Consider the following 25756-nt stretch of genomic DNA (forward strand, 5'->3'; position numbering starts at 1 on the left):
TTGTCTCCTTGCTGACAGGTTATGCAACTCTCTCAAGAACTAAAGAACCTAAATCGTGTCTGAAGCCCAAAGACAGGACTAGTATGTTTTAATGTATTTAATCATGTCTTGCCACTCTGCTGCACTTAACATTCAATTCTTTTTTTAAATCTCCTTTTATATTATTAAGCTATTGCAAATCGTTAAAATAAATGCTTATTGGAAATGAAGGGTTTTTCACGTTTGGCCATTTTAGATTTCTTAATCTTTAGCAACTATTCTTCCATTCCTCCAGTGTGTTCCCTGCGCTTTATTAGTTTTTTCATTTCACTTACCTTAAGTATTTCAACCTATTTCAAATTTTAATAATGATGAATATGATTAAGATTAGAATTTATTAAGTATTTTTAAGGTCCTCCCTTTCCACATGGATTTAAAATTGAGTTAAGCTTTAAACCAGAAGCCGTGACACTTGGATATATTATTATATATTATGTTACTGTAGCAGTGATCCAGTGGGTAAAGCTGTGAGGAAGTGCTAATAATAAAACCAATCAAGACACCCACCACTTACTTTCAAAAGCGAACAGTCTTCTCATGCCTTAAGATTTCCTCACTTAAAGTGCCTAGCAGAAGCAGAATTCTTAATGATGGCTTGAAGTCAGTCAAGTGTTTTAAGGTGCTTCAAGGGGTGGAGCATGGACAAAACTAGGGTCAACTTATTAGCTGTAGAGGTTTTTTAGGTTTTTACTTTTAAAAAAAGGAGAATCCTAGGAAGTTTCTCCCAAGCAGTATGAAGCAGCATGCACAAACGCTCAGGGGTCAAAATGCATATGGAGGTCAGTCCTGCTCAGTTCCCAACAGCTGCTCAGTTCTCTGCAGGAATGCAGGGCTTTGGAGGGAGAGAGGCACACTGCCCAAGGCAGGACACAGCCGGGCCCCTGCCCAGCACTCTCGCACAGCTTCTGCCAGCAAGGGAACAGCAGCTTTCCCTCCAGCAGGACGTGGGCTCACCATGGCCATCCCAGGACCTGCAGCTTGGCATCAAAAGCTCAGGCAGGCCCTGAGATGGAGCTAAACTGTGGAGCAACAGCCACGACCTCCACCAGCTCCAACAGCAGCCGTCAGGGCAACAGGCAGCCCACTGTCACTGGCTACAGCTGGGAGAGGTGGGAAAGGCAGGACTGGGCTGAGAATGGGAAGAGGCAGCCCTAAGCCAGGCACAGGTGGAGGGACTGCTGTCCTGGAGGGAAACATCCTGGCCAACACTCTTCCAATAAAGCCTCCACAGAGATGCCATTTGGCTCTAGTGGACACCAGGAGCACAGCCAGGTGATGCTCCTCCGGGACCAGCTGCTGTGTTTGGATTGTTCCAGCCCCAAGGAAAGCCCCAGCACTGATGTCATTACACAGCCCTACAGCATGAGCAAAAACCAGGCAGGCAGCTCCTCAACACAATCAGCTCCTCAAACACAAACCCAACACTGACAAGGGACAGACACTTCCTGTCCTGACCAACACTCCTGTGAGACAATGTGGACTAAAAGACCTCTGCGTCAAGGCCCCTTAAGTGTTTTTTCAAATTTGATTCCTTATGTAGTTCATGATGAAGGACAATATTGTAGTTCTGTGAAATGGAAGTAAAAAACAGCTAGTCATTTTTTAAACTCCACCTCTGAGTACAATAATTTTAAAATCTGTGAGGAAATTTGGCTGAGGAAGGAAAAATTATTAATTCGTAAACTTTAATTTTATATTTAATGCTGCTCTTTAATTGAAAACAGAGAACAGCATTTAATACTCTCTTCCACTGCCCAAAAAAAGAAATGAGCTTTTGTCTTTTGAGGCTGCACTGAAACAAATATCTTCATTGCTACTTCACTTTTATGATGCAGTTTTTCCTTGCTGTCTTACTTCAACAAAATTGTATTTTTAAAGAAAAGAAAAAAAAGTGGCACATGTATAATACCATGGAAAAAAACATATTAATAACTTTCATTGTGTTTTTCCCTGGTTTAATAACATTTGCTATTTTATCTTTATTGAATGCACATTAAGCAAAGAGATTTGTCAGTATATGGAGAACAATACAGTTGCCATTGTTTCACTGTGGTATTTAGTATATAAGCTGTCAGCACTATGAAATGATACTGTTTATGGGAAATAACAGGAGAAAGAAAATATGATCAACCAAAAGAACATTAAAATGCAATATCCGTCAGGACGTCGTTTCATTGCTCAGGGAAAATGTAAAATTAACTTTTAGTTTAATTTACATACTATTATGTTTGGAGTGTGTAACCGGTCTAATAATATACCAACTGTTTGATAAAATCATATTTCAGAAGTAGGGTTTTTTTTAATACAAGTATCAAAAAACCATTCAATGTGTTGGCATTAGTTATGGAGAGTTATTCAGCCAGAGTATTGGTTTGTAAGCTGCAATATTCATATGCTAATATCCTTGCAGATTAATTTTACATGGGGAACTCTTTGGGAACCAATACAGGCCAGTCTGTCCTGCTGAAAAAGTCCCAGTCCAGCTCTCTGATCTCCTTACATGCTACAATTCAGCTCTTAACAAAGCGTTTACTATCTCTGTGTGCTCTTGGCTCTTTGTAAAACCTCATGAGTGCACACCTACATGCAGCCTCATAATTGCCAGGGGACCATTCAGTTTAACTGAACATTTCTATCTCTTAAGAGAAAAAATTTAATTTGGAGCATTTCAATATTAGAGTTTAAGCCAAGCGAGAACTGCACAAAAGTCTGAGAACCTGCAAAATATACAAGGCAAAGAGAAACGACCAGATTACTCTTTGTGAGACAAATATCTCCTTCTGACAAAAGCATACTTGCCTAAAATGTTATTCCACCTGACTCAGAAGAAACTGAAAGACATCACTTGATGAACAGAAAGTTGAACAAGGCAGTTACAGCTTTACTAAATCTTTTAGTAAGTGCTAAGTTGTGTAAATGTCTACCACCCAGAGGACAGCAGAGGGGAAGCACAGAGAGACACCCTGGAGGCACTTCCTACAATGGCCTGGTGCCACATGCAACTAAGTGACTAAGCTGTCTCCTACTCCACAACCACCCATAAAACCATGTCTAGTCACCCAGCTCTTCTCTGGCTAAATGATTACTACTTTGATATTAGGTCATATGTTCTTGTAATCTTTGAAATTTTTCTTGGTGCTACACATTTCTGATCTTTGTCTAAATATCAATTCCAAAAATAACCAATTTACCATCTGGATGCCCTATGTTCACCTCCTTAACCTTTTGCTATTCTGTGATTCTACTACAGTCACCAAAACAAGCCAGCTTGAGCTTCACAGATTATTTCTCACAGCCCTGACACTTCAAAACTCCTGCACTCCAGCTGATTATAGGCTGCCAGTTATATTGCCAAAAGTCTCATAATAAAGAATGAAATGTGTAGTTACAAGGCAGCAACTCTACAGAGTCATGAATTTTGATTGGTGGATATAATTGCAATTCAGTAGGATTATATGCACAATATTACCTGGAAAGCAGATACAGAAAATGCCCTGGGGAGAGACTATATATCTTAAGTATGGCAATATTAACAAACCAGTATGAAATAGATTATGTAAAAACAAGCTGAAGGTAAAATTAAACATTTTCTGTCAAAAGAGAAATATCACATTTCCATATACCAAACCATAAGCAGAACAAACAAGTGACAAAAATGGAGAAGTGGGCTCTACAGAGGTTGCAGACAAGTGTGATATCATTTGGACACAGAGAGGTATTAACAGGTAGGATCACATCAGGTACCTCAGTTTCACAGAATCATAGAATGGTTCGGGTTGGAGGGGACTTAAAGATCACCTAGTTACAACCACCCTGCCATGATCAGGGACACCTTCCATTAGCCCAGGTTTCTTGAAGTCCCATCCAACCTGGTCTTGAACACTTCCACGGATGGGGCATCCAAAACTTTCCTAGGCAATCTGTTCCAGTGCCTCACCACCCTCACAGTAAAGAATTTCTTCCTAATATATAATTTAAACCTACTCTCTTCCACTTTGAAGCCATTCCCCTTGTCCTGTCACAATACACTCTTGTAAAAAGTCCCTCTTCATCTTTCTTGTAGGCTTCAAGTACTGGAAGACTGCAATTAGGTCATCTGAAGCCTTTTCTTCTCCAGGCTCAACAATCCCAATTCTCTCAGCTTTTCATTATGGGAGGGGTGCTCCATTCCTCTAATCATCTTGGTGGCCTCCTCTAGGTTGCTCCAACAGGTCAGTGTCCTCCCTGTGCTGGGGGTCCCAGGGCTGGATGCAGCGCTGCAGGGGGGTCTCACCAGAGCGGAGCAGAGGGGCAGAATCACCTCTCTCATCCTGCTGGCCACAGTGCTTTGGATGCAGCCCAGGATACAGCTGTCCTTCAGGGCTGTCAGTACACATGGCCAGGTTATTTTAGTAATCTAAGTCAGTTACCCTTTCGAGTCAGCTCCCTCTTTCCAGTCACTGCATAAGACTTAGCTGCCCCAAGGGACACTCCTAAATTAAATAGCAAAAGTAGCTTTAACTATGTAATGCAATACATACAGCCTTTCTAAAAGTGCCTGAAGTTCATGACATAGGGCATGATATGCCTACACACTGAATGGACAGACAGATTCAGATCCTCATTATGTAAAACCATTAATGAAGCGCATTTAAAGAAACAAAGTCCTAATAATATGGCTTGAGATTTGCCTTTCCTGGCCAGTTTCTGGAATAAAAATTTATTGAACATTTTTATGTGCACCTTCAGTTCCTTTTTGGTATTGATTTAGACAAAATCTATTGCATCAGAGTATGTTTTCTCAATAAATACATGCCTCTCATCTGAACAGTCCTGTGTTCTAGACAAGGTAATATTTTATTTCCCTTGCTTAGGGCCAAGAAGCTCTTCAAAAGACTATGAAAACACAGTGCTTGATGGACAAGGCCATGGATGCTCAAAGCCTGAATAGTTACTATGCAGTTAAAGGAGACACTGTTCCTCAGCATGATTTGACTTAATTGCTGCAGGCCTGGTGAAGTAACACAGCAGTCAGCCGACAGCCACGGGGCACATTCTGCCAGTCCACCAAATTTATCAATTCAAGTAATCACAGCTTGACCCAACTGCCAAATGCTGCTCCACACTGGGCTGCCATCAGGATAATGGTACCAATATTCTAAGGGTTGCTATCCAGTTACTGAGTTCTATGGGAAAATGGTGTTTAATTAATGTCCTTGAGTGTTTGACTTGATGGACTCATTACAAAAAGCAAAGCATGAAATGTGCAATTACATTTATCCATAGTAAGTTCCCATTATTTTTTCTGTGTGCTATTGGCTTGCATTATTTGGTCTCACTGCATTATTACCTACAAAGTATTACCTACTTCTGCAAAGTAGGCAGAACATCAAAACCCTTTACAGAGAATACCACACACTCTCTTTGTTTGCTGTACTCCCCAGCAGGGGCTACACCAACTCCACAAAAGCTCTTTAGGTGGATAAGGTTATTCAGTGTCATTATGTACTGACAGTTCTATGCACATGAGTCCCTACTTGCAACTTTCAGTTTACTGGTACTGAGGAAGAGGGGAGCACAAAAGAAAGCAATGATTTCACATTTATTAAGAAATCACATCCAAGCCTATGTATTCTTCACAGCTACAGAAAAAAATATAAATAAAACCTGCATGCCATCAAATTTCATCATTTGCCAACTCCAGTCTTAAATGAGATTGCAGTAAATGGATCCATCAGCACTCCATCCCTACAGGCCTACCTGTAGGCAGAGCTTTACTCAGTGCATCACTGGGGCAGGATTAAATATCGACTGCACTCAGGGATGTTATTTCCACTGACAGCTTTAATGGGTTGTGTGAGACTGGTTGAAGTCTTATTTGTGGGCATGAACCAGAGGTACCACAGCTTCATACAAATAACCTACTGCAGCCTGTCTCTCTGGATGAAATATACATCACAGTGATTCATATTCATGCATGCCTTCAAACAACTCCAACTTGCTCAGACAGAAACCAGCATTCACACCTCCCTAGCGAAGATATGACAATTTTTTAGTCTCTTTTTTCCCCTTCTCTCTGATGCAATTGATCAAATGAAAGAACAGTTGAAAGAGAACATATTTCCCAGTCTTCTATTACCGGAAAATGCTTTTGTTGGTTTTCCAGAAAATTTCACAGAAACATTCATATTTGTGTAGGAAAGAGGCTGTTTTGTGTAGGAAGGCAAATTCCCACTTGAGATAAAAACACATCAGTACAAAACAATGTTTAAGGAATCATAATAGTTGTTTATAATAGTGGTCATTATGTAAACATTCTAGTAGCATACTCCTGCTCTTTTTTTCCTTCCCTTTTCTTCCCATAAAACAGCCACAGACTTTCAAAAATGTTTAAAACTGACTTTTCTAGCCAGTTCTACTTCTTGCTGTGTGACCTGAAATAATGGGCTTCATATGATATCTAGGACAACACAGTATCTCAATATTCTCTCCAACATATATAAAATGAATTGTACAGAGATATACAGAAAGCCTTTTAAATTATTTTGTTTCCAAAAGCACTAGAAGATAAACTAAGTTCCAAACAAAAACCAAAAAGTAACCCTTTTCTTCACCCTTCTCCATTTTATTACACAGAAGTAATTCTTGTATGAGCCTCTGGCAGCTGGAGCCTTGGACTGAACTTCCAGCCACAGCAATAATTAAACACCCACATGAGAACTGGTACACACAATGAACACTCAATGACAGAGAGCAAAAATCAATTATCCCCACTGTTGAGGCCCTGCAGAAGCACTTCCAGGCCATCCTTCCTTCCCAATGACAAGACCATGTTAAAGCCTTGTTTGGCGAATGTACCACTACTTCTTTCTGCTGCCTCTTCTGGCAAAGAAGCAATGCTGCTACTGCAAACCAGTGGTAAAGTTTTATTCTCCAATAGAAGTCCTTCACACAAGGTTCCCCACAGACATTTAGAGCCCTTGATTTCCTTGTACCATCCAGCATAAAGTCCAGGAACAAATAGTGAAGATAGATTTCAGGGATGTAAGAATAAGTGAAGCATAAATTTCCATTCAGCATAAATTTTATCTTTCAGGGAAAAATATTTAAAACCAAATGACCACATTACCAAGAGGAACTGTGCATAAATTCAAAGACTGTGAATTGAAGAGTGTGAGTGAGGACTTTAGCAAAAACCACATTCACAAGCTTAGAGGTCTAAAAAGTTTCTCCTGGCCCACAGTGGGGGCTACAACACCCATCAATTATGCTACCTCCATATTAAAAATAAGCAGGTTATCAGGCTATTTGCTCAAACCAGAACAGTGCTTCAGAATTACGTCTTCCTATTAAGAAACTACATCTCAACCTCTAGACTGCTTTTCCATGATCAGTGTATTCTTATATCTCCCATGTCTGCGTTGTTTTGCTTTAATATCTATCATCACCCACTCAGCTTTAACAGGTATTTGTCCCTTGACAACCCAGTAGCATCTGTCCACCCAATCTGGCTAAAACTGCTGTCTTCCTTTATTCCTAATAAATGGCAATTCCAACAACTCATTTCAATCCCAGCCATGCCTGTTCCAGCTAGAAGCCCCTTCTCTGGGAGCAACAGGGGATTGGAGAGCAGGAGTGTGGGAGCAGAACAGGCATTCCAGGAGATGATCTCAGAATTTTGAAAACCTAGAGTAAGTGTCCTTAACTTTACTGGAAAAATACCTCATTAGACCAACACATCTGGATCTCTTGCATTACACTCATAATTTTTATTACTTACCTGATTTAAACTCCTAAATGATTGCAGTGCAGTCAGAAAAAAAACAGCATTATTAAACCATAGAGATGTTTAAATGCTTGAAATATATATTTTTATTTTATATATATTCAATATATACATATCTCAATACATTATATACTATATATACATATATATATATACACACACACCCCCATATATAATGCTTGACCAAGATCTCCTGTATCTCCTTTTCACCAGTAAGCAGCCGCCAACAAAAGTGAAACAACAAACACAAGACACCAACAATGGTATGTAAAAATGTTAGGCATAGGAGTTTCAGTATTGCTACAGAGTAAATACTTAAGACTTAATACAATTCACTTTTAATGAGGCAGAGAAAAGACAGATTTCATTAAGGAGAGAGTAAGTACTCATGAAAAAGCTATGTATAAGCTTTTCTTCTGTATATGTATTGGGTTAATCTAGACATTTTTCCATCACAAAACATTTTGGCTCCAAGTTCCCAAAGATTTATTTACACTTTACAGTAATTTGATTCAAACTGCTCTCTCAGGTGAAACTGTTCAACTATAAACAGACCAACCTAAAAGGTAAGATCATACTCAATTGCTTTACCTCTACAGAAGTTCATTGACCACATTAGTTATGCAGATATCAATAACAGAACTCATTAAATTACCTTATTTCTTATTTAGGGAATTTTTTTAATGTAAGAATTGGTTTGTAAATTTTTTGAGGACTGACCATAATTTCCTGATACCTCCACAAAATTCTAATACTTCAGTACAAAAAGCACCTCCTAACTAGCAAATAAAATTGTTTCCACTCAAAAAAAAAAAAATTTAAAAATCTAACAGACACAAGTATCTGTAAATAAAACTTACTAGGTATAAAACTTACTAGGTATGCAATTAAACATTGGAATAAATGTTCTGTTACTACCTTATTATACTCAACCTAGATTAGTTTCCACAGGTTATTTTCCATTTCTTAGAGGTATTCCCAAGCATAGATTAAAATACTCAACAACCATTTTCAGCAATGTTCTAGGATCAAAAAAATACATTTATCAAAAAATACTGTTATAGGAAACCGAAGGTTTTAATTCTGAAATAGTTTGACAACTGTAGAGATTTGTTAATTAGTTCTGACAAAAATACCAGCTTCCTAATGAGGAGGTCTGAATACAGCAGCATGAGAGAAATCCTACTTAACAGGCCTGCTTTAAATACAAATAATAGCATGTAGCTTCCAGAGACTCAATTTTTTTAAGCTCCCTGATGTCCATATTAAAGCTTTCTAAAAGAAAACTAAAAATCTCTTGAGCTATTGGCACAAACAAGTCATTTACAATCATCTTCCTTAAAGGATGGCTAGCATGTGACACAGCTTTTGGAAGTTTGGTGATTACTTTGAATCTCACTTTAGGCAGCAACAATCCACTGTTGGACAGTGCCATAAAGCTGTTTAGGAGTTTGTGGCTCTTCAAGAGACATTACCTTGCATGGGATACAGATACTGTACCTTGAGAGGATAGGCTTTCCGAACTCAAAGGACTGCAACCCAACAATAAAAGTCTTTTGCAAAGTCCAGTGACTCGGAAAGAACCCATGCAGAGTCTGATTGAATTTCTGCTGTACTACAATGAATAACCAAAGCAGAACTTTGCCTTCAGGTCACACAGACCTCAACTGAGTGAAAAGAAATAAACTGCACTCAGGTATGAGAACACATATCAAGGTATCCAGAGCCTATGAAGCAATTATGAGGCTCTGCTGAACTCTGAGTTAAACCATTAACAAATACGCTATAACTAGCACTTCCTAAACATACTGCACTGATCATCTTTCTGCTTCCAGGTCAAGTTAAAGAGCTGGGTTACAACCTTTGCAGAAGCTTAAATTACCTTTGAAATGAGTGAAATTTTCCTTTCTTTCATCAAAAGCATTGGAGGACTGCTCATATAGCTGTATTTTCATCTGGCACCTACAGACATTTTCAGTCTCTAGGTATGCATGCACTCTCTAAAAGTCCAGCCATGAATTTTAAAAGTGCAACATTTGTAATAACCCATAGAAAAGAGGAATAGGAGTGCTGTAATAACAGGCAAAAGTAACAGAATCTCAAAATCACATTAATCAATTTACTAGAGTCAGTTACATCAAATGAAGAACTGCTCCAGAGGTGTGTTTAAGGCATCCAGATGATTCTCTGTTTCCTCCAAGCACATATTGTACACTTTTACAAATATGCACAAAAGGGCATGTGTATGCAGTGCTGAGATGGGTATATGAATATATGTAGATAAGTATCCCCTTAAGAGGATAACTAATGTTTTCATGTTGCTTCTCATAGCAGAACATAAGGGAAAGCAGATGTGAACCTGAAGACTCTCTGCCCTTACAGCTCTTTTCCACTTTCTCTTCTCTAGTGCTTCTCCAGTTGTACACTTCAATATTTTTGGCAAAGTCATAACCTAGAAGCCATCACATCTGCTTTCAATTAAAATTAACATCTAAAGAACATCAACAACACTCAGCAAGAACAAAACCAACTTTCAGTAACAATACATTAACCACAGCTACCAGTGAGTATCTTTGCAGAGAGTCAGGCACATTTCTAATTTGAAGAAATTTGCATCCACTATAGAATTCCAGTACTGGAGACTGAGTTCCAATTCTGCTGAGCTCAAGGCAAGTCTACTCAGTCAACTATTCCTTTGCATCTCTCTTTATCAGAATGCTCAATGTTTAAATGAAAGTAGTATTTGGGTCAGCTGTGAAGTTAGTCCGATTTAAATTAGTACCAAGAGATATAAATATCTGAGCATCATAAAAACCTAGTAACAGTCTGACACTACTGATATAAATATACAGAATTTCATTTTGGCAGCAACCTTACATTGGATATGTCTGGCTACAAAAATGAGTTTCATAGTTCTTTTTTTTTTGTTAATGGACCCAGCAATAAAACAATTACTATGTCACCCCAGTTTTATTGGCATACACCTGTGCTTCACTAGATCATAGTAAAATTTCTCACAATCAAAGGGCTTCTTTCAATACTAATGAGTTTAAAAATTAAAGAGAATTATAATTTCATCATAAATTATTCAAAGTACTAAATACAAATGGCCTCATTAACACTAAACTAGCTTCAAAAATGAGTAAAATATTATGCATGGAAAAACAAATATTCCAGTTTCTCTAATCTCTGAAGTGTGAGCTTAAATCCACAACTCTTCTCCAACACCAGATATTGCACTTTGCCTCAAAGCATCTAAGAAAACACAATGTATTTAAAAATCAAGGTCTTCCCCCACAAGCTGTATAATACTTGAATAAATGACAAGACCATTCACAAGGTTCATGCAACATATCTTACTCAATTTCTGACACAAGGTACTTGAAAATGCTACCGAGATAAAACTACACATGGCATACACTGCTTCCAGAAGTGACTAAAGGACTGGATTCCAAGTATGGGTAGCAATTCCTTATGTAGAGCCTCCTCCATAACTAGCACAGACACATGGAAGTGCTGGAGCTGCTGCACTTCCTTAGACAGGCCAAAGGCTGCTCTTTCTTTACAGACCACTTCTATAGATGCTGTACAAACCAGATGGCTGAACACCCTCATCGTTACTCGGGCAGAGAATGTCTGGTGACACATGAGGAGTTATGTAAGCAAAGAAAGAAATTCAAGAACTGATTCCATAACATGAAGTGAGGATGGAGAGAAATTTTAAGTGAGGTGAGCATTATTTATGACAATGCATTATCTAACTCATAAGGAACAGCACTGCCATAATTGGAAAAGTAACAGTAATTTGCTATCATTTCAAAGCTAACTTGCACACTGTTTTCAAATACTTCCTCAGACTTGCTATAACTAGAGTAACATCTCAGAATAGTACTGAGCTTCTGTATTGACTTCTTTTTATATCGTCAAAATTTCTACTTTTTGTTGAATTTGTGCTTGCAGACATTTTATTACCATATTCCCCTAAAGCAAGTATGTTTAAGGCAACAATAGCACATTTGGTTCCTGTAACTTGCATTCTAAAGCTACTTATTTATCATAAAGATTAAATTAACGTGCAATTCTGTTTATTTTTAGAAAAACTGCATGAGCATTTTTCACCAAAAAACCACCCAGGACACATAAAAATAAAAAACCTAAACACAGTAACACCACATTCTAAAATAGTGAGTAAAGGTTTCTAGTGAAACACTGAAAGGTCAAGGTATGGCTCAGGGCTTTGGAAACTGTAAGGGAAAGGATTATACTTCTAAGCAAAGGAAGAAAAAAATCAAACTGGTTAAAAAAAAATTTTAATTTTAAAATTAGTATGTTAGCGCGCCCTCTTTTGTGTCCTTAGTTATGGATACCTCAAGAAGGATCCAATTTCCAAAGAACTGCAAGATCACTATTGTAAATCTGGTTTAGTAAAATATCTCAATCTGCCCACCACATTTCAAATTAGACTATTAAAAATTCAAAAAACTAATGGGAAAAAATATGGATAACAATACTCTTAAACAAGGATAACTCAAAGAATGCATCTACCTTGGTGCAAACAACAATTGGTTCTACATGTTTCATTCCAGAACTATTTACTTCCAAAAACTCCTCTCCAAACTTGGGCCATAAATACTGGAATGCAAATGATCCCTATTATGTCATATAATCACCACCATAAAAAAAATTAACGGCTTCCCAATAGTAAACCAAGAATGAGCCCAGGCAGTCAGCTGCACAGAATGGTGGTTTCATGTGAGATTACTGCATTGAGGGAGTTTGTTTCCACAAGGAAAGTATTCCTCAATATTTTGTACAGACACCAGATATTTGGTACTTTGCCAAGTTAACCTTGAGAGATCAGTTATTGCACAGCGTAGACAGAGTATTTTATTTTTCACTACAGAGCAAACTACAGGCTCCTCTTTTCCCATTTCCTTCTGACTGAGGGAAAAGAAGAAAGGTATTAAGGGCAAATTTTTCCCCATGCCTACGCTCTGCTCTTTTTTCCTTACTCCCCTTCCAATCTGAAACAGTTTTCTTCCTTCTGCTATGAAAGATGATGCTTTGTGTTCTCACCACAGTGAGAGTAAAATTCACAGATTTATAGAGACACCCCCATTTATTTATATTTTTTGTCTGCATTTGTATATATACCCATTGTAATGACTGCTCAGTGGAAAGACAATAATAATCAGTTTTGATAGGAAGAGATTCTTCCCTATATAACTTTTTTTGTCTAGTGTTTCATTTTTTATAATATACTGCTGTCTACAAGCCAAGAATCCCAGCCAACATATATCCAGAGACTATATATGTTAGACTAGACTGCTGTTTTCTTCTGAGTCATTCCACATCGAATACACAGTGCAGTAAAGTAGACTCAACATATGCAACACTGGCTATATCTCACTCAAATTAAGAACCTAAACAGTAAAGCTTCTCCTCTGGATCCAGCTGTTTCTCTTCTACAACTAGGGAAATTCAACCTACATTTAGAAAAAAAATAAAAAAAAATTAAAAATAAATTAAAAAACCAAACCAATCAACCAATCAAAAAACTCACAAAAAAAAAAAGAAAGGAAATATGTAGTGAGTAGAATGACCCCAAGTCATGTAGCTAGATTATAAAAAAGCCAACCAATCAAGCAAACACCACGTACTCACAGAATTTCTTATACTTAAGCAAAAGACCCAAGAGACTCCCTTTCATGTGTCACCTCTCATACCTGGAATACTTTTATGATTATAAAATAAATATCAGTTTTACTCATTTGAGAAATTCTCATGCTACTTCAGTACATGCAACAACCCAAATAATTTTTAAAGACACAATACATTCTCTAAACATGAAGTTTAGGAAACATTTGAAGAAGTGGGAACTAGGCAAAGCCAGGTTTTCCCCAGAATTTCTGAATATCCCAATCTTTATAAATAATTTTACATGTAAGATTAAGGAGAGATCATTGTAAATTAACAGCTTTTTGATTAGTTTGTGCCTAAGCATAGTCCTTTGACTAGAATGGATGAAGACAAAAGTGATAGCTACTAGAGGCTGAATGTACCCGAAAGGTATCCAGCATTCAGATTTGAAGATCTGATCAGACACTTTTGGAAACATGACAGCTGTCATGAGATTATTTGATACCGTTTCCCCCACTTCAGTGGCACTGAAGTTTATCCAGAAAGCATTGCAGTGTAATCCTTGTGACACTTTACAGGCACACCTATAATTCTCTGTACCTGAAAAAATGAAAGAAAAACTATGAATAAAGTTCTGATGGTAACAGCTCTTTCATCTCTCAGGAGCTGTCATGCTCAGTGATGCAAAGCCTGGAGAATCTATTGAGTGCCTTCAAACAAGCATTACACTGCGTGAACTCCACATCCAAAGGAAAAAAAAAGAGGTTTTAATAATTTTTTTTAATGGGTAACTTTAGCACCCATGAGCTAAAAAGCTTGATTTGCCTTTCATTATTGCTAATCAGCATATAAATACTCCAACAAAAGCAGGTGTTTTTAAATTTGACACTGGGGAGGAAGGGGGTGAGAGGGGAGGACTTTTCCAACTCTTGAAAAACACTGGGTGGAAAGGAAACTCACAAAAATATAATATTGAAGTAACTCACTAGAGTTTCTATTTTTTTCACCATTCATGAAGCACTCAACCTCATACTATTATAGGTATCTAAGGACAACCAAGAGGATGTTGTAAGGGAGAGAAGTAGAGAGCAGGCTCAAGCCCTAGAGGGCATTTCACTGGAGTAGCCTCATCCTCTGCACAAGATGATATTGAAAAGCAGGGGATGGAGGGAAGATTTGTTTTTACACAGCCTACATCTCAAACTGGAATTTGATTAAAAAGTCATAGCACCAGCCACTTTATCTAGTCTTGGTCCTTCAGGGTCAGTTTCAGAGTAATAGGTTAATTTGTCTAATGATCAGAAAATTAATGATTTGTTTTACAGAAAGAGTAAAAGTTCTGATTTGGGGTTACATGGAAATTTAGCTTTACATCAATTCGAATAGCAGCTGTTGATGTACTTACACATAGCTAGCTCTGCTATGACTTTTTAATCAAATTCCAGTTTAGAGAGTTTCACCTGTGCATGAATTATGAACAGTTTCACTGAAATGCAAAACTAATTTCTAAAAAAAAAAATCTCATATTTATAACTGGGGTTTCAACAAGACCTATAGGCAGGCAGGCAGGCAGGCAGGAAGGAAGGAAGGAAGGAAGGAAGACTGAAGATTGCTTTTGGCAATATTTAATATACACAGAAACTGATTTTCCTTTAACAACTATCATAGTTTCCTCCCTTCTGTATTTCTGTTCTTGGTGAGTTTTGAGTGCTACTAAGACAATTCACAGAACAATGTTAACTAAAGAGCTAATGATTTGTAAAAAGAGGGCTTCATTTAATTTCATTACCAGAAAAAAATTTTGTCAGGGACATGCACCTCAGTCATAGGAGAAATGGAAAAGACTAAATGGAGTTTTTGGGTCCCAGTTACATGGGCTGCTCTGTCCCCAGAAAAAGCCAGCTGCAATACAGCTCAGAGGTGTATTTTTGTAGTCTATCTTAAAAGTACACCTTTTGAGTCATCCCTTAAAGGTTATTTTTGCATTTTAATTTCTCTTGCATGTAATTTCATGCTACCCAAATCATAGCTTACATGGTTTTTAGTTTATTTCTTATGTAGTCCAAGTCTACCAAGTCAATTTAAATGGCACATATTTTCATGCACTTATAGTGGTATTAAATTATCTCCTTTTTAGAAGGGCAAAATCTCCTTTTTAGAAGGGCAAACAGTCCTCCCGCATTTGTGATACCAAGCTGTCTTGGTAGCACTATACCTGTCACTAAACATACATGCTAAGGTAGTAAGAAGAGGAAAATTATCATACTGCTACACTTGATGACAACCTTCCATGACATCAAAGAACCATAGAATTTTTAACGTTGAGAAAGACCTCCAAGGTCATCAACTCCAAAACATGACCAATCCCCACAGCACTGTGCCACATCCAGTTGTTTCTTGAACACCTCCAGGGATGGTGACTCCACCACCTCCCTGAGCAGCCCATTCCAATGCTTGCCAAAAATATGTTACCTCTGATGAATTTATACTATTTGGGAATTCACTCATTAATCAAATGGTTCATTTGTTGTGAACACAGACTCTATGACCAACAACAGAGTGGAACAACCTGCATACAGTTTTATCTGAACATTAGTTTGGTCAGCTTCCCAGCTAAGCAATACTAATGAGTTTATGTGTGTGGGGAGGAGAAAGCAAGATGTCTGTGGATGGCAAAAGCTTCTTTTTCATGCAATCTTTAATTTTGGGCCACTAAGTCTGCCAAGCAGGGAATTCTTGGTAGGTATCCACTTTCATTTATCTTTTTTTATCCAATCTCATAGAAGGCAAGATGCATTATCAAAACAAATTGTCCATCACCAGCTGAGACTGGACAAGGTATTACAAAAAGAAATGCCACTCTGTTTGCTGGGCATACATGCATCTAAATTGATTAAATATGTAACAAATATCTTCCTAGTGTGTGAGGAATCAAAGACCATGACAGATTTAAAGAAAGTTGCATGCTGCCAGAGCAGCCAAGTAACATTCCATTTTTAGAAAATTCTAACTGCTTAACATTAAAAAAAATTATAGGCAGGCATACAAATAATAAAAATGGAGCTCTGAGACATATTTAATAAGCTACACTCCTCAGTAAATTTGGAAATGAATGGCATACCAGATGAACAGGGCATTTTGCTCAGCAGCAATACAAAATCCTTTTTTCTAAAGAAAGGCAATATATGCTGGAACCCGTTACTGATACCATCAGTTCCAAATTACTGAATTATGACATCTTTAATGTGCTGTGTGGTGTGAACATAAACACGCAGAAAATCTGGGCTTCAATTTCTTCCTCCGGAAGAAACGACAGGAGAAAACTTTCTGATGACTGTGTAACTTCACCTGACCCGTTCATAAGTTTGCAAAGGGGTACGCGCAGTGATAGTTGGTGTTTAATTGTGCATTAATGAAATTAATTCACACACCATTAATTTAATTAATATTTCTTCAAATAAGCTTCCTGTCATCTTTCCAAAATTTAATTTGGAATATTATTCTGCATATTGGCAGAAGAAATAAGCTTAGTTGTGTAATCATCCTTCACAGCTAACGATGTCACCAAAATATCACATCCTTGTGATCACATCTCTCTCTTTCAGGAAGACCGCAAGTGACAAAAGCCCTGCCCAGTCATGTTCTTATCTTTCTTTTAAAAGCCTTTTAGAGCCTGATGCTCCAGGGACTAATCTGAAGGAGCACAGAAACATCTGTTTTTTACTTCTCATGTGAAAGCCATATTCCCATGGCTGCTACAAAAAAACATGAGAGTCAGGACAACACTGAAAACAACAAGAAGAAATAAAATGCTGTTGACAGAAATATTTCTCAAGCCTTGCCTTTCAATTTAATACACATATTTCACATACTGTGGGGGAAAAACAGAGTGACTTCACACCTTCCTGTATGCCACTCTCAGAAGAGCTGCCTACCTGGGGTCACATCCCCACTGCAGGCATCTCACAGACCATCACTTCTCTACAGCAGAGCAGAAGGTGAAGGAACAAAGAGCACAAAGGCACAGGATCTATCTGGGCTGCCACAAATACTGCCAGGAGCCTAACAACTTGACTCACTAGCAATTAAACCAATTAAGTCCAACTTTTGAATGCTTTGTGGCCTGTCTTAACACCTCCCTGCCCTACTATAGCTGTTTCTCCATAACTCTGACATCCCTGTCCCACACCTTCAGTCTTGACACCACCCTTTTTCTAATGCCTCCTCAAAACACATTCCCTTCTACCAAATGTGACTGGAACCAGTCAGTGGTTCTCAATATGCAGACATGGTAACACTAACAACATTATTAACTTAGGAAGAGAAAATAACAATACCAACCCCAAGATGACATATTTCTAAGAAAAACTTTATTTTGTTTTAGTCCCCCTTTTTTTTAAATTCAGGGAAAGAAAAAAAAAATCCACCTTACAAGTACTTCAGTGTCACACAAAGGAAAGCATCTGCATTGATGGCCTGAACCAAGAACAATGAGTTATAAAAAGCCTGAGGCATTTGGAAGCTCATACTACTTTCTAAATATCCTCTCCAAGTTAAGCATCCTATTGGCTTCCTGTTCTCCAAACATATTGTGCTGTCCACACATTTATCAATCTCTCATATCAGTGCTTTTTACTATGCAGTGTTCTGCAGTATGGCCTTCCTGAATTCAATGACAAGTCTTTTCACACCCAAGCAAAGCCTCTGCAGTATCTCTCTGATACCAGGCATGCAATGAATCAAGCTGATCAACAAAAACTGACCTCTCACCTCTCCATTTGTCTGTTTGTCCTTACAAAGGGAGCATCTCTGAATTCCAACAAGCAGTGCAGAAATGGGAATTGCTACCATAATAGCTAATGAAAATTTCAAGGGCACCAGATTCCCCGTTCTGATTTGGCAGACGAAATTCCAGTAAAAGTGCAGGAACACCAGAAGCAGATCACTTCTGCTGCTTACATACATACACACACTCTTTAATTAATAATCTTTTGACACCAAAAAAAAAAAAATCTATGATCACACAGAAATATACAGAAATAGGCTGGGAAGAAATCAATACACATCTCACATATAACAACTTCACAACAACCCAAGAGAACAGACAAAAGAATCTAAGAGGACACAAAGGCAACATTAGGAAGAAAGTACCACTGATACGGTATTTTGTAAGAAAAATACTTTGGTGCTTTTCCAATTTTTGAATAAGAGATAAAAAGCATGTTGTGCTCTTCTAAGTAGAACATCTGCCTGTCTCAATGCTTTTGAATACTAATATCTTGTACAAGCATTAATTTTAGAGATAATGTATCTTTTAATTAAAAGTGCAATTTTTTTTAAAAAATGGGTGGCTGATACCCTGCAGCATCTGTGGAGTTCCATAAATTATCTTCCCAAATCTAGTATTTTTTTACATCTACATATTGATTTTAAAAATCTAATGTCTATATATGATTATTTCTTCTTGTAAAGAATCTAGTCCAAACTGATTGACTATTAATTTCTAAAGCACCACTGAATATTTGGAGTCCATGTCAGCTGTATCAGGTTTATAGGGCTTGGGACTTTGCTTTCCTGCTCCACATTTCTTTTTTTTCCCTCTAACTAAACTTCAAAGTAACTAAGACTGTTTTCTGTGCTGAAATATTACAATGACAATATAATTGACTACTCTTAATTTACAGCTATGTCCATCACTACCAGCAACTGAAAGATCAGTCCTGCATGGAGTAGACCATCTTCTGAACCCCATAGGGAATTCCTTAACACTACTTGTTACTTCTGCGTAGGCAGAGGAAAAAAACTAGCACACAGCTATTGTTGCTGCATTTGGGACTAAACACACTTTATGCTCAACACATGCTCCCTCTTTGATACCAATTCTTTACATAAGAGCTTATGTAGGTAACTGCTGGTGACTTGAAATCACCAGGAAGCATTAAGGCTTTACATGAGCATGTTTATGTTTTATTTTTACAAAATAATTGTCATTAGTTGTGCGGTTACACTTCCCATACCACAGCTTCTTTTTACAATACTTTCTCCACCCACTAAATGCATTCTTCCCAGATGTCTTCTAGCATTTCAGACTGTCCAACAGCAGCCTCCTTCAATAACGATAATTTCTTTTGCTTTCTTTTCCCCTCCAAATAAAAATAAATAGGTGTTTTACAAAATCAAATTGCATTCTGTTGGAGAGGCCACAGAGAACAGGAGCAGGTTACCAGAGATCTCAAAGCCACTGAGGAGAGTGAAAGGCCAGGACAGTGATAGAAAGAGCAGCTCTCAGCTTTGAACACCAAATGGAAAGGTTTGGAAGATTTTTCTTCTGTTCAGGATGAGCTAGAGATAAGGGAACTCAGACATATTCTCCAGCACAATTAGCAGCTCCTCTAGGCTACACACAGGATCTTCCAATAAGACAACAAAAAGCAGCCTCATCCTTCCCCTACACATTGCTTTTGCTGTCTTTGTGTGGGAGAGGCAAGCACTGCATTAGCTTTAACATATGCCAGTCTCTGCATGTGGGAGAAATAATTTGTCCTTTCCAGGAGATGCTGTCTCAACTCTGGCCAGCAATGGGTGGGTGTGCTTCAGGGAGTTCACAGTAAGTGCTGCATCTGACCATCAAATGGCACGTGCCTTGTTACTGGTTTATGATAGTCTTCAGCAAAAATTAATTAAAATAAACTTATCCCTCACTATCAAATTGGTTTTTAAATAATAAGATCAGATTTGCCTACTTGGTCAGAGACCAATACTGCACAAAGAACTCAACGGTTTACTAAAAACTCAGTCACTTAGTCTTCATGAATAAGAAAAAATGAGATGAAAAGGAAAAGATTCATCCACAGATAGAAATTATTAACAGTAACATGCACACATATAGAAGATAGCTACCAGATCAAACAGAATGTTCTTGTAAAAAGCAAAACAAAACAAAACAAACAAGCATACCAACCTCTCCCAAAAGCAGTCATTTTAGGATGCAAAAATGTTTCCTTTTCTTTTTTTCCAAAATAAAGAAAAAGCCTCAGGCACAAGACTGGTGGAATTTCTGGTTGCCAAGGCAAGCCTAAATTTACAATCAAGAGGTGAGCATGACTCTTGAGGCTCACAGTCCACTCATCTTCACAAGTTTCATAAAGCGTGAGCATCAGCTACCTATCAACAAAATTACTCTGAGTTGACACACCAGAATATATTTCTTACTTCTGAAGTTCAGGCAAGAAAGCTAGATTACCCCAAACATGACAAAACAGATAGGCTTTTCTGTTCTCAGAGGACAAAGATCAACTTTGCTAACCGAGCTGCTGAGGACAGGACTTAACTGCAGCACACAGAGAAGATCTACTTTTCACGTTCTCCTACCCACAGGAAAAGTCAGCGCACAAATAATTACCAGCAATATGAGTAAAAGAGACTTTTGTGTAAGGTCAGATCCAACACCCAGCTCTTCCTTAATACTGAATGATACAATAAGCCCTCGTACGGGTGACCAGTTCACAGGACATCATTTAGGTTTCAAAGAAACAAAGGCTACCTCTGCTACTCAAAGTTCAGTCTGCCTTTTTGTTTAACAGACAAATTTCATTATTATTATTATTTTTAGTTGTTTGTAATCACACATATCACAAATATTCATACTATTAAGGTAAGGCATGATGTTGAAGAGCAGGACAGTGACCAATTTAACATTAATGGGACAGTCCATCTCAAGCTCACCTAAAGGCTATCTTCAAATACTCCATAGCTCTTAAAGAATACCCGATTCCTAATACAGGCTGCTTTTTATTGGTAGGATGGATATCAAATACTTAATGCTGTTGGAAAGCTCCCACTAACTACCACAGCAATATTAGATGAGAATTCTGGCACATAACTTAAAATTGAAAGGTATCTTGTGATTAAATGCTGCATCCAAATCACATGTCAGCTTTTTCTTTTTTAAAACCATGATACAAACTGAAGCTGATGTTTTCCTTGCTATGATAAACATCACGGAAGCATATTCATCCCCATTACTTAACAACAGAACCTATAAACTCCTGCTGATGTGTTTATCCATTTCCAAAGCACATTTTAAATTCCTACACTGCAGATAAGGGTATACTGCTCACAAGATTAAGGTCAAGGTCACATATTGCACATATGCTGCTGCCTGTGAAACAGTGATCGGTTTCACAGACTCCACATATATTTTTAGAAAGCACTGCTCTAGTCATCAGCTAACAGCCTTTGAATCACCGAAGTGAAGATAAACTTTGGCTTAAAAGGGAAAATTTAAGGCTTCTATGCCCAAACAGACAGACCCCTGCTGATTTAAGGAAGTAAAGTAGTTCTTTTTATCTCTTCACAAAACCTGAAGGTGAAATCCCCAACACACTGAGTATGAACCTAACTTTCCTTCTGATGAAGCTAAGAGTGAAAACGCCCCAAGACTTGATATGACCACAGGTGGACCACCTTTGAGAAATCCTGGCTTCACAGTATGCCTGGTAGCTAAGCTGGTGCCCCCCAGACGTCTGTTGTACCTTCTGCTCAACAGGCACCTGTGCAACTATTCATAATAAAGCTACAACAGAAGTACCAGCACCATATAAGCAATGGTTTGTAACACAGAAAAGATTTCTGCCTTCCCCAGGGAAATATTAGTAATCAGGAAAAAGTGAGTACATTGATACGCAATAATTATTTACACATGATGCTCATAAAAAAATGACACTTCCTAAATCAAGCATTAGGTTTATTTCAAGGATATCTATAAGGGGATTACAAAAATTCTGTCCACATAAAAAAGTGAGCAGCAAATTCTGGATTTTTAACCAGCTTTAATGATGGAAAGACCTTTAAGTCATGTCCCAAATAAACAGGGCATAGGCTGAGTGAGTGAGACTATTCAGCCTGGGGAAGCAAAGGCTCCAGAGAGACCTTATAGCACCTTCCAGTACCAAAAGGAGGTTTACAGGAGAGGTGGAGAGGGCATGTACTGTGAGGACAAAGGCATGTACTCACAGAACAAAGGGGGAATGGATTGCAACTGGAAGAGAGTAGGTTTAGATTAGCTGTCTTGGAAGAAACTCTTTAGTGTAAGGGGAGTGAGGGACTGAAGCAGGCTGCCTAGAGATGTTGTGGACTCCCCATCCCTGGAGGTGTACAGGGCCAGCCTAGATGGGGCTTTGAATGACGTGGTCTAGTGGAAGGTGACTCTGTCCATGGCAGGGGGTTGGAACTAGATGGTCTTTAAGGTCTCCTCCAACTCAAACCATTCTATGATTCTAAGATTACTGTTAACTCCCTAAAATAACACTTGTTCTCTTTAGGCCATGGAGCTAGTTAAGATTGCTCTTTACTAGAAGGGATAAAACTGCAGCAGCTTTGCGCAGTAGGGAGACACACAATAGAGATCAACACCACAAACAGACAGGAGTTCCTATAGTGAATCACTCTTTGTACAGTCAGGACTTACCAAGAGAGCTAGATACAAGGCCACCAGAGATGTAAAATCTTTTACCTCATCCTGCAACCTGCATGTTCTGGCCACTGAAAATGCTTGAGCAGCTAGGTGCTAATTTTCTGTATGTCACTTACAGAAATTTCCTTTATTTACTATTGCTACCACCAACCCATACCTTAGCCACCCTTTCTTTGCTATGTTTCTGCAAGGCAACAAAATTGAGAGCTTTTAAAGACTTTTCCTTACATCAACATCAGTGTTTTGAGACCTTTGGCAAATGGGGATACAGGGCTAAATAAAAGGAGGCCAATAAATAAATAAAAGCAGTGTGCTTCTCAACCACACTGCTCCACTGTCAGCCAGTTCCTAGAGTTTCTCCAGGACTTGTCTAATTAATCTGCTTTGAGACAAAGAGACGTGTTAGGCATGGGACACTAGGCTTAGGAATCTGTCCCTGGGCACCTTTCATTTGGCACTGCTTGTATCACTTGAAGGAACCAGTTCCTGACCAGAAATGTGCTACTGGGACAAGAAGTCCCAGACAGGACACCATGTGAATGCACAGCAATCAGTTAGGTTTCCTCACAGACACTGAGTTTCCTCATAGATGTGAAACACTTGCAAGATGAATGGATGACAATTCATGAATTAGATAACACGTTAACTTCCAAAGGGGAAATCAAAAGACAGAAAGAATTTGCAACCTAGGTCACCTTACCATAGATGATTATGTAATTTCAACTAGCTAACATTATTGAAAATTCTGTTTTATACCCTGTATTTGTTCATCTCTTTCTAGAAATATTCTAAGTTATCAGGCTGTACAACTTAGAAGACTACATTAGCAAAAAACATTTTCAAATGGAGGAAAACTCCTAATGTTCTGCCTCCCTTTGGGAACCAGACTAATCCACCAGACATCATTCAATAGCAGATACACTTTATTTTAAAACTGGGGAGCCTCTGAGAAATAAGCCTGATTCTCAGGAGTTCTAAAAACTCATCTGCTTAAAGGCCTAAACAATGTTTCAGTTACAAAATAGCCACTTTTCAGAATTTAGGCCTAAATTTTGGACAAGCAACTTGTGCTCAAACTTTCACTGATGCAACTAGGTCTACCACCAGACTGTGACATTGACTTACTAAATTTTCAGTTCTTCAAAGTGCTGCTTATGTGTTTTTCACGCACCTCTAGAGGCCAAATATATTCAATTCCATTCAGTCTAGTCACCTGTGTGTGAGAAAGCCCGCTCTTAAATCTAATCACCAAAATTCAGCAAAACTACAAAAAATTAAAAAAGCAGCAACAGAAACCTCTCAAGAGAAAGAGTGGCCTAAATAAAAGCTATAGGACATCCAAACTGATGCTATTTACTCCACTCTCTACTGGGGCTTTTTGCCATAAGAATTTTGAAATGCCAATATAATGGGCATTGATACTTCTTTAAACAGGACAGATTACTATCATGTAATCACATAACCATCACGATTATGCTTAAAGTACCGCGCACAAGGATATTTAATGTTGGGGGGATGGTAAAACCTATAAAATTAGTTCACGAACATGTGTCTAACTACAAGCTTTCACTAGAAATGGGCTGGTTTGCTATTATAATGTCTCTTCTTTCCCCTCCCAACCCCCCTCTTCCTATCCGTATCGAAATCCTGTTGCTGAATCCATGGCACCTTTGAAGCATTTGCGCCGGAGGGAGGAGGACAGGGACGACAGGGAGGAGAAGGAGAGCTGACTCTCGTCTCCTCACCGTGCCGCAGAAATCACGGCAGCCAGCCGAGCCCAGCGCTTCCTGCCGGCGTCCCCGCCCCTGCCCCGTACCAGAGCCGGGAACGGCCCGGGCCTCACCCGCCCCCGGCCCGCCCCCGGTACCTCGGAGCCGGGGGAACTCGCGGTCCCGCAGGGCGCTGAGCCCGTCCCCGTGCCCGTAGCCGTACTGGCAGCCGGCGGGGCGGGCGGCGTGGAAGGCGCGGAAGGAGAGGGGCTCCCCGGCCATGCCGGCCGGCAGCGCCCGGCGCGGAGAGCAAAACAGCTCCCGCGGCAGCGCGGCCTCTCCGGGCGCTGCGCTCTGGGCCCGCTCGGCTCGGCACGGCACGGCACAGCCCGGCACGGCCAACCTGCTCCGCCCGCCTCCCGCCCCGCCTGCCCCAGGGCCGGTCCGGCCGCGGCTGAGCCGGGCACTTGGGGCCGGCACAGGGAGGAGTTTCCCGTAAGGAAGAAGTTTCCCGAAGAGCTGGGAGATGGGTTGGTGGAGAGCAGCTACAAGCGTTCCCCCCGGTTGAAGCGTGCTCTTTGAAATACTTCACGGAAATCTTTCTCCCCTAAAGTTTTCCAATTCAAGCTCAGCTTTCCCTCGATTCCCTGCTGCTATTAGTCACACGTCGCACTCGGTGTACAATACTGCAGCACGCCGAGCCACGGGCGCCGTGTGCCCAAGGCAAAGTTCCACAAGCCAAAGGAGTGGTATGGGCTGGTGTCCTGGTTTAGGGCAAATCTGGGAGGAAACCTCTTAATGGGGTCCCTCCCCCAACTGGTTCGGGAAAAGATTTCTTCGGAGAGAAGTGGAAAAAAACTGTTTATTTAATAGGCAAAGCACTTCCCAGCACAAAAATGAGCAATACTAAACAACAAAACCTCCCGCCCCCTCAGAAGAGATGACAAATTCAGCAGAGTCCCTTCCGTGAGTCGCAGCCCAGCTCACTCAGGCTGTTCTCAGTCCCTCCAGCACTGGGAAATGTCACAGCCCATGCCAGGCCTGGTGAGACACAGGTGTGAGCTCCCAGTGCTCCTTTGGGTTTCGAGGCCAGAGCAGCCTCGAACAATTCCAAAAAAGAGGAAGAAA

General features: G+C 39.3%; 1 protein-coding gene across 1 annotated transcript in view; it reads right to left on the bottom strand.

Annotated features, from left to right (window-relative positions):
* The window catches only part of MOCOS (molybdenum cofactor sulfurase), a 206129-nt gene extending 181219 nt beyond the window's left edge, over positions 1–24910 (bottom strand). The window contains exon 1 of the mRNA XM_062500133.1: positions 24787–24910. Within this exon, the coding sequence (XP_062356117.1) occupies positions 24787–24910 (124 nt within the window). The remainder of the gene's footprint in view (positions 1–24786) is intronic.
* Between the last annotated feature and the right edge of the window lie 846 nt (positions 24911–25756).

The sequence above is a fragment of the Cinclus cinclus genome, chromosome 1 (assembly GCF_963662255.1).
Source record: "Cinclus cinclus chromosome 1, bCinCin1.1, whole genome shotgun sequence".
NCBI classification, from domain to species: Eukaryota; Metazoa; Chordata; class Aves; order Passeriformes; family Cinclidae; genus Cinclus; species Cinclus cinclus.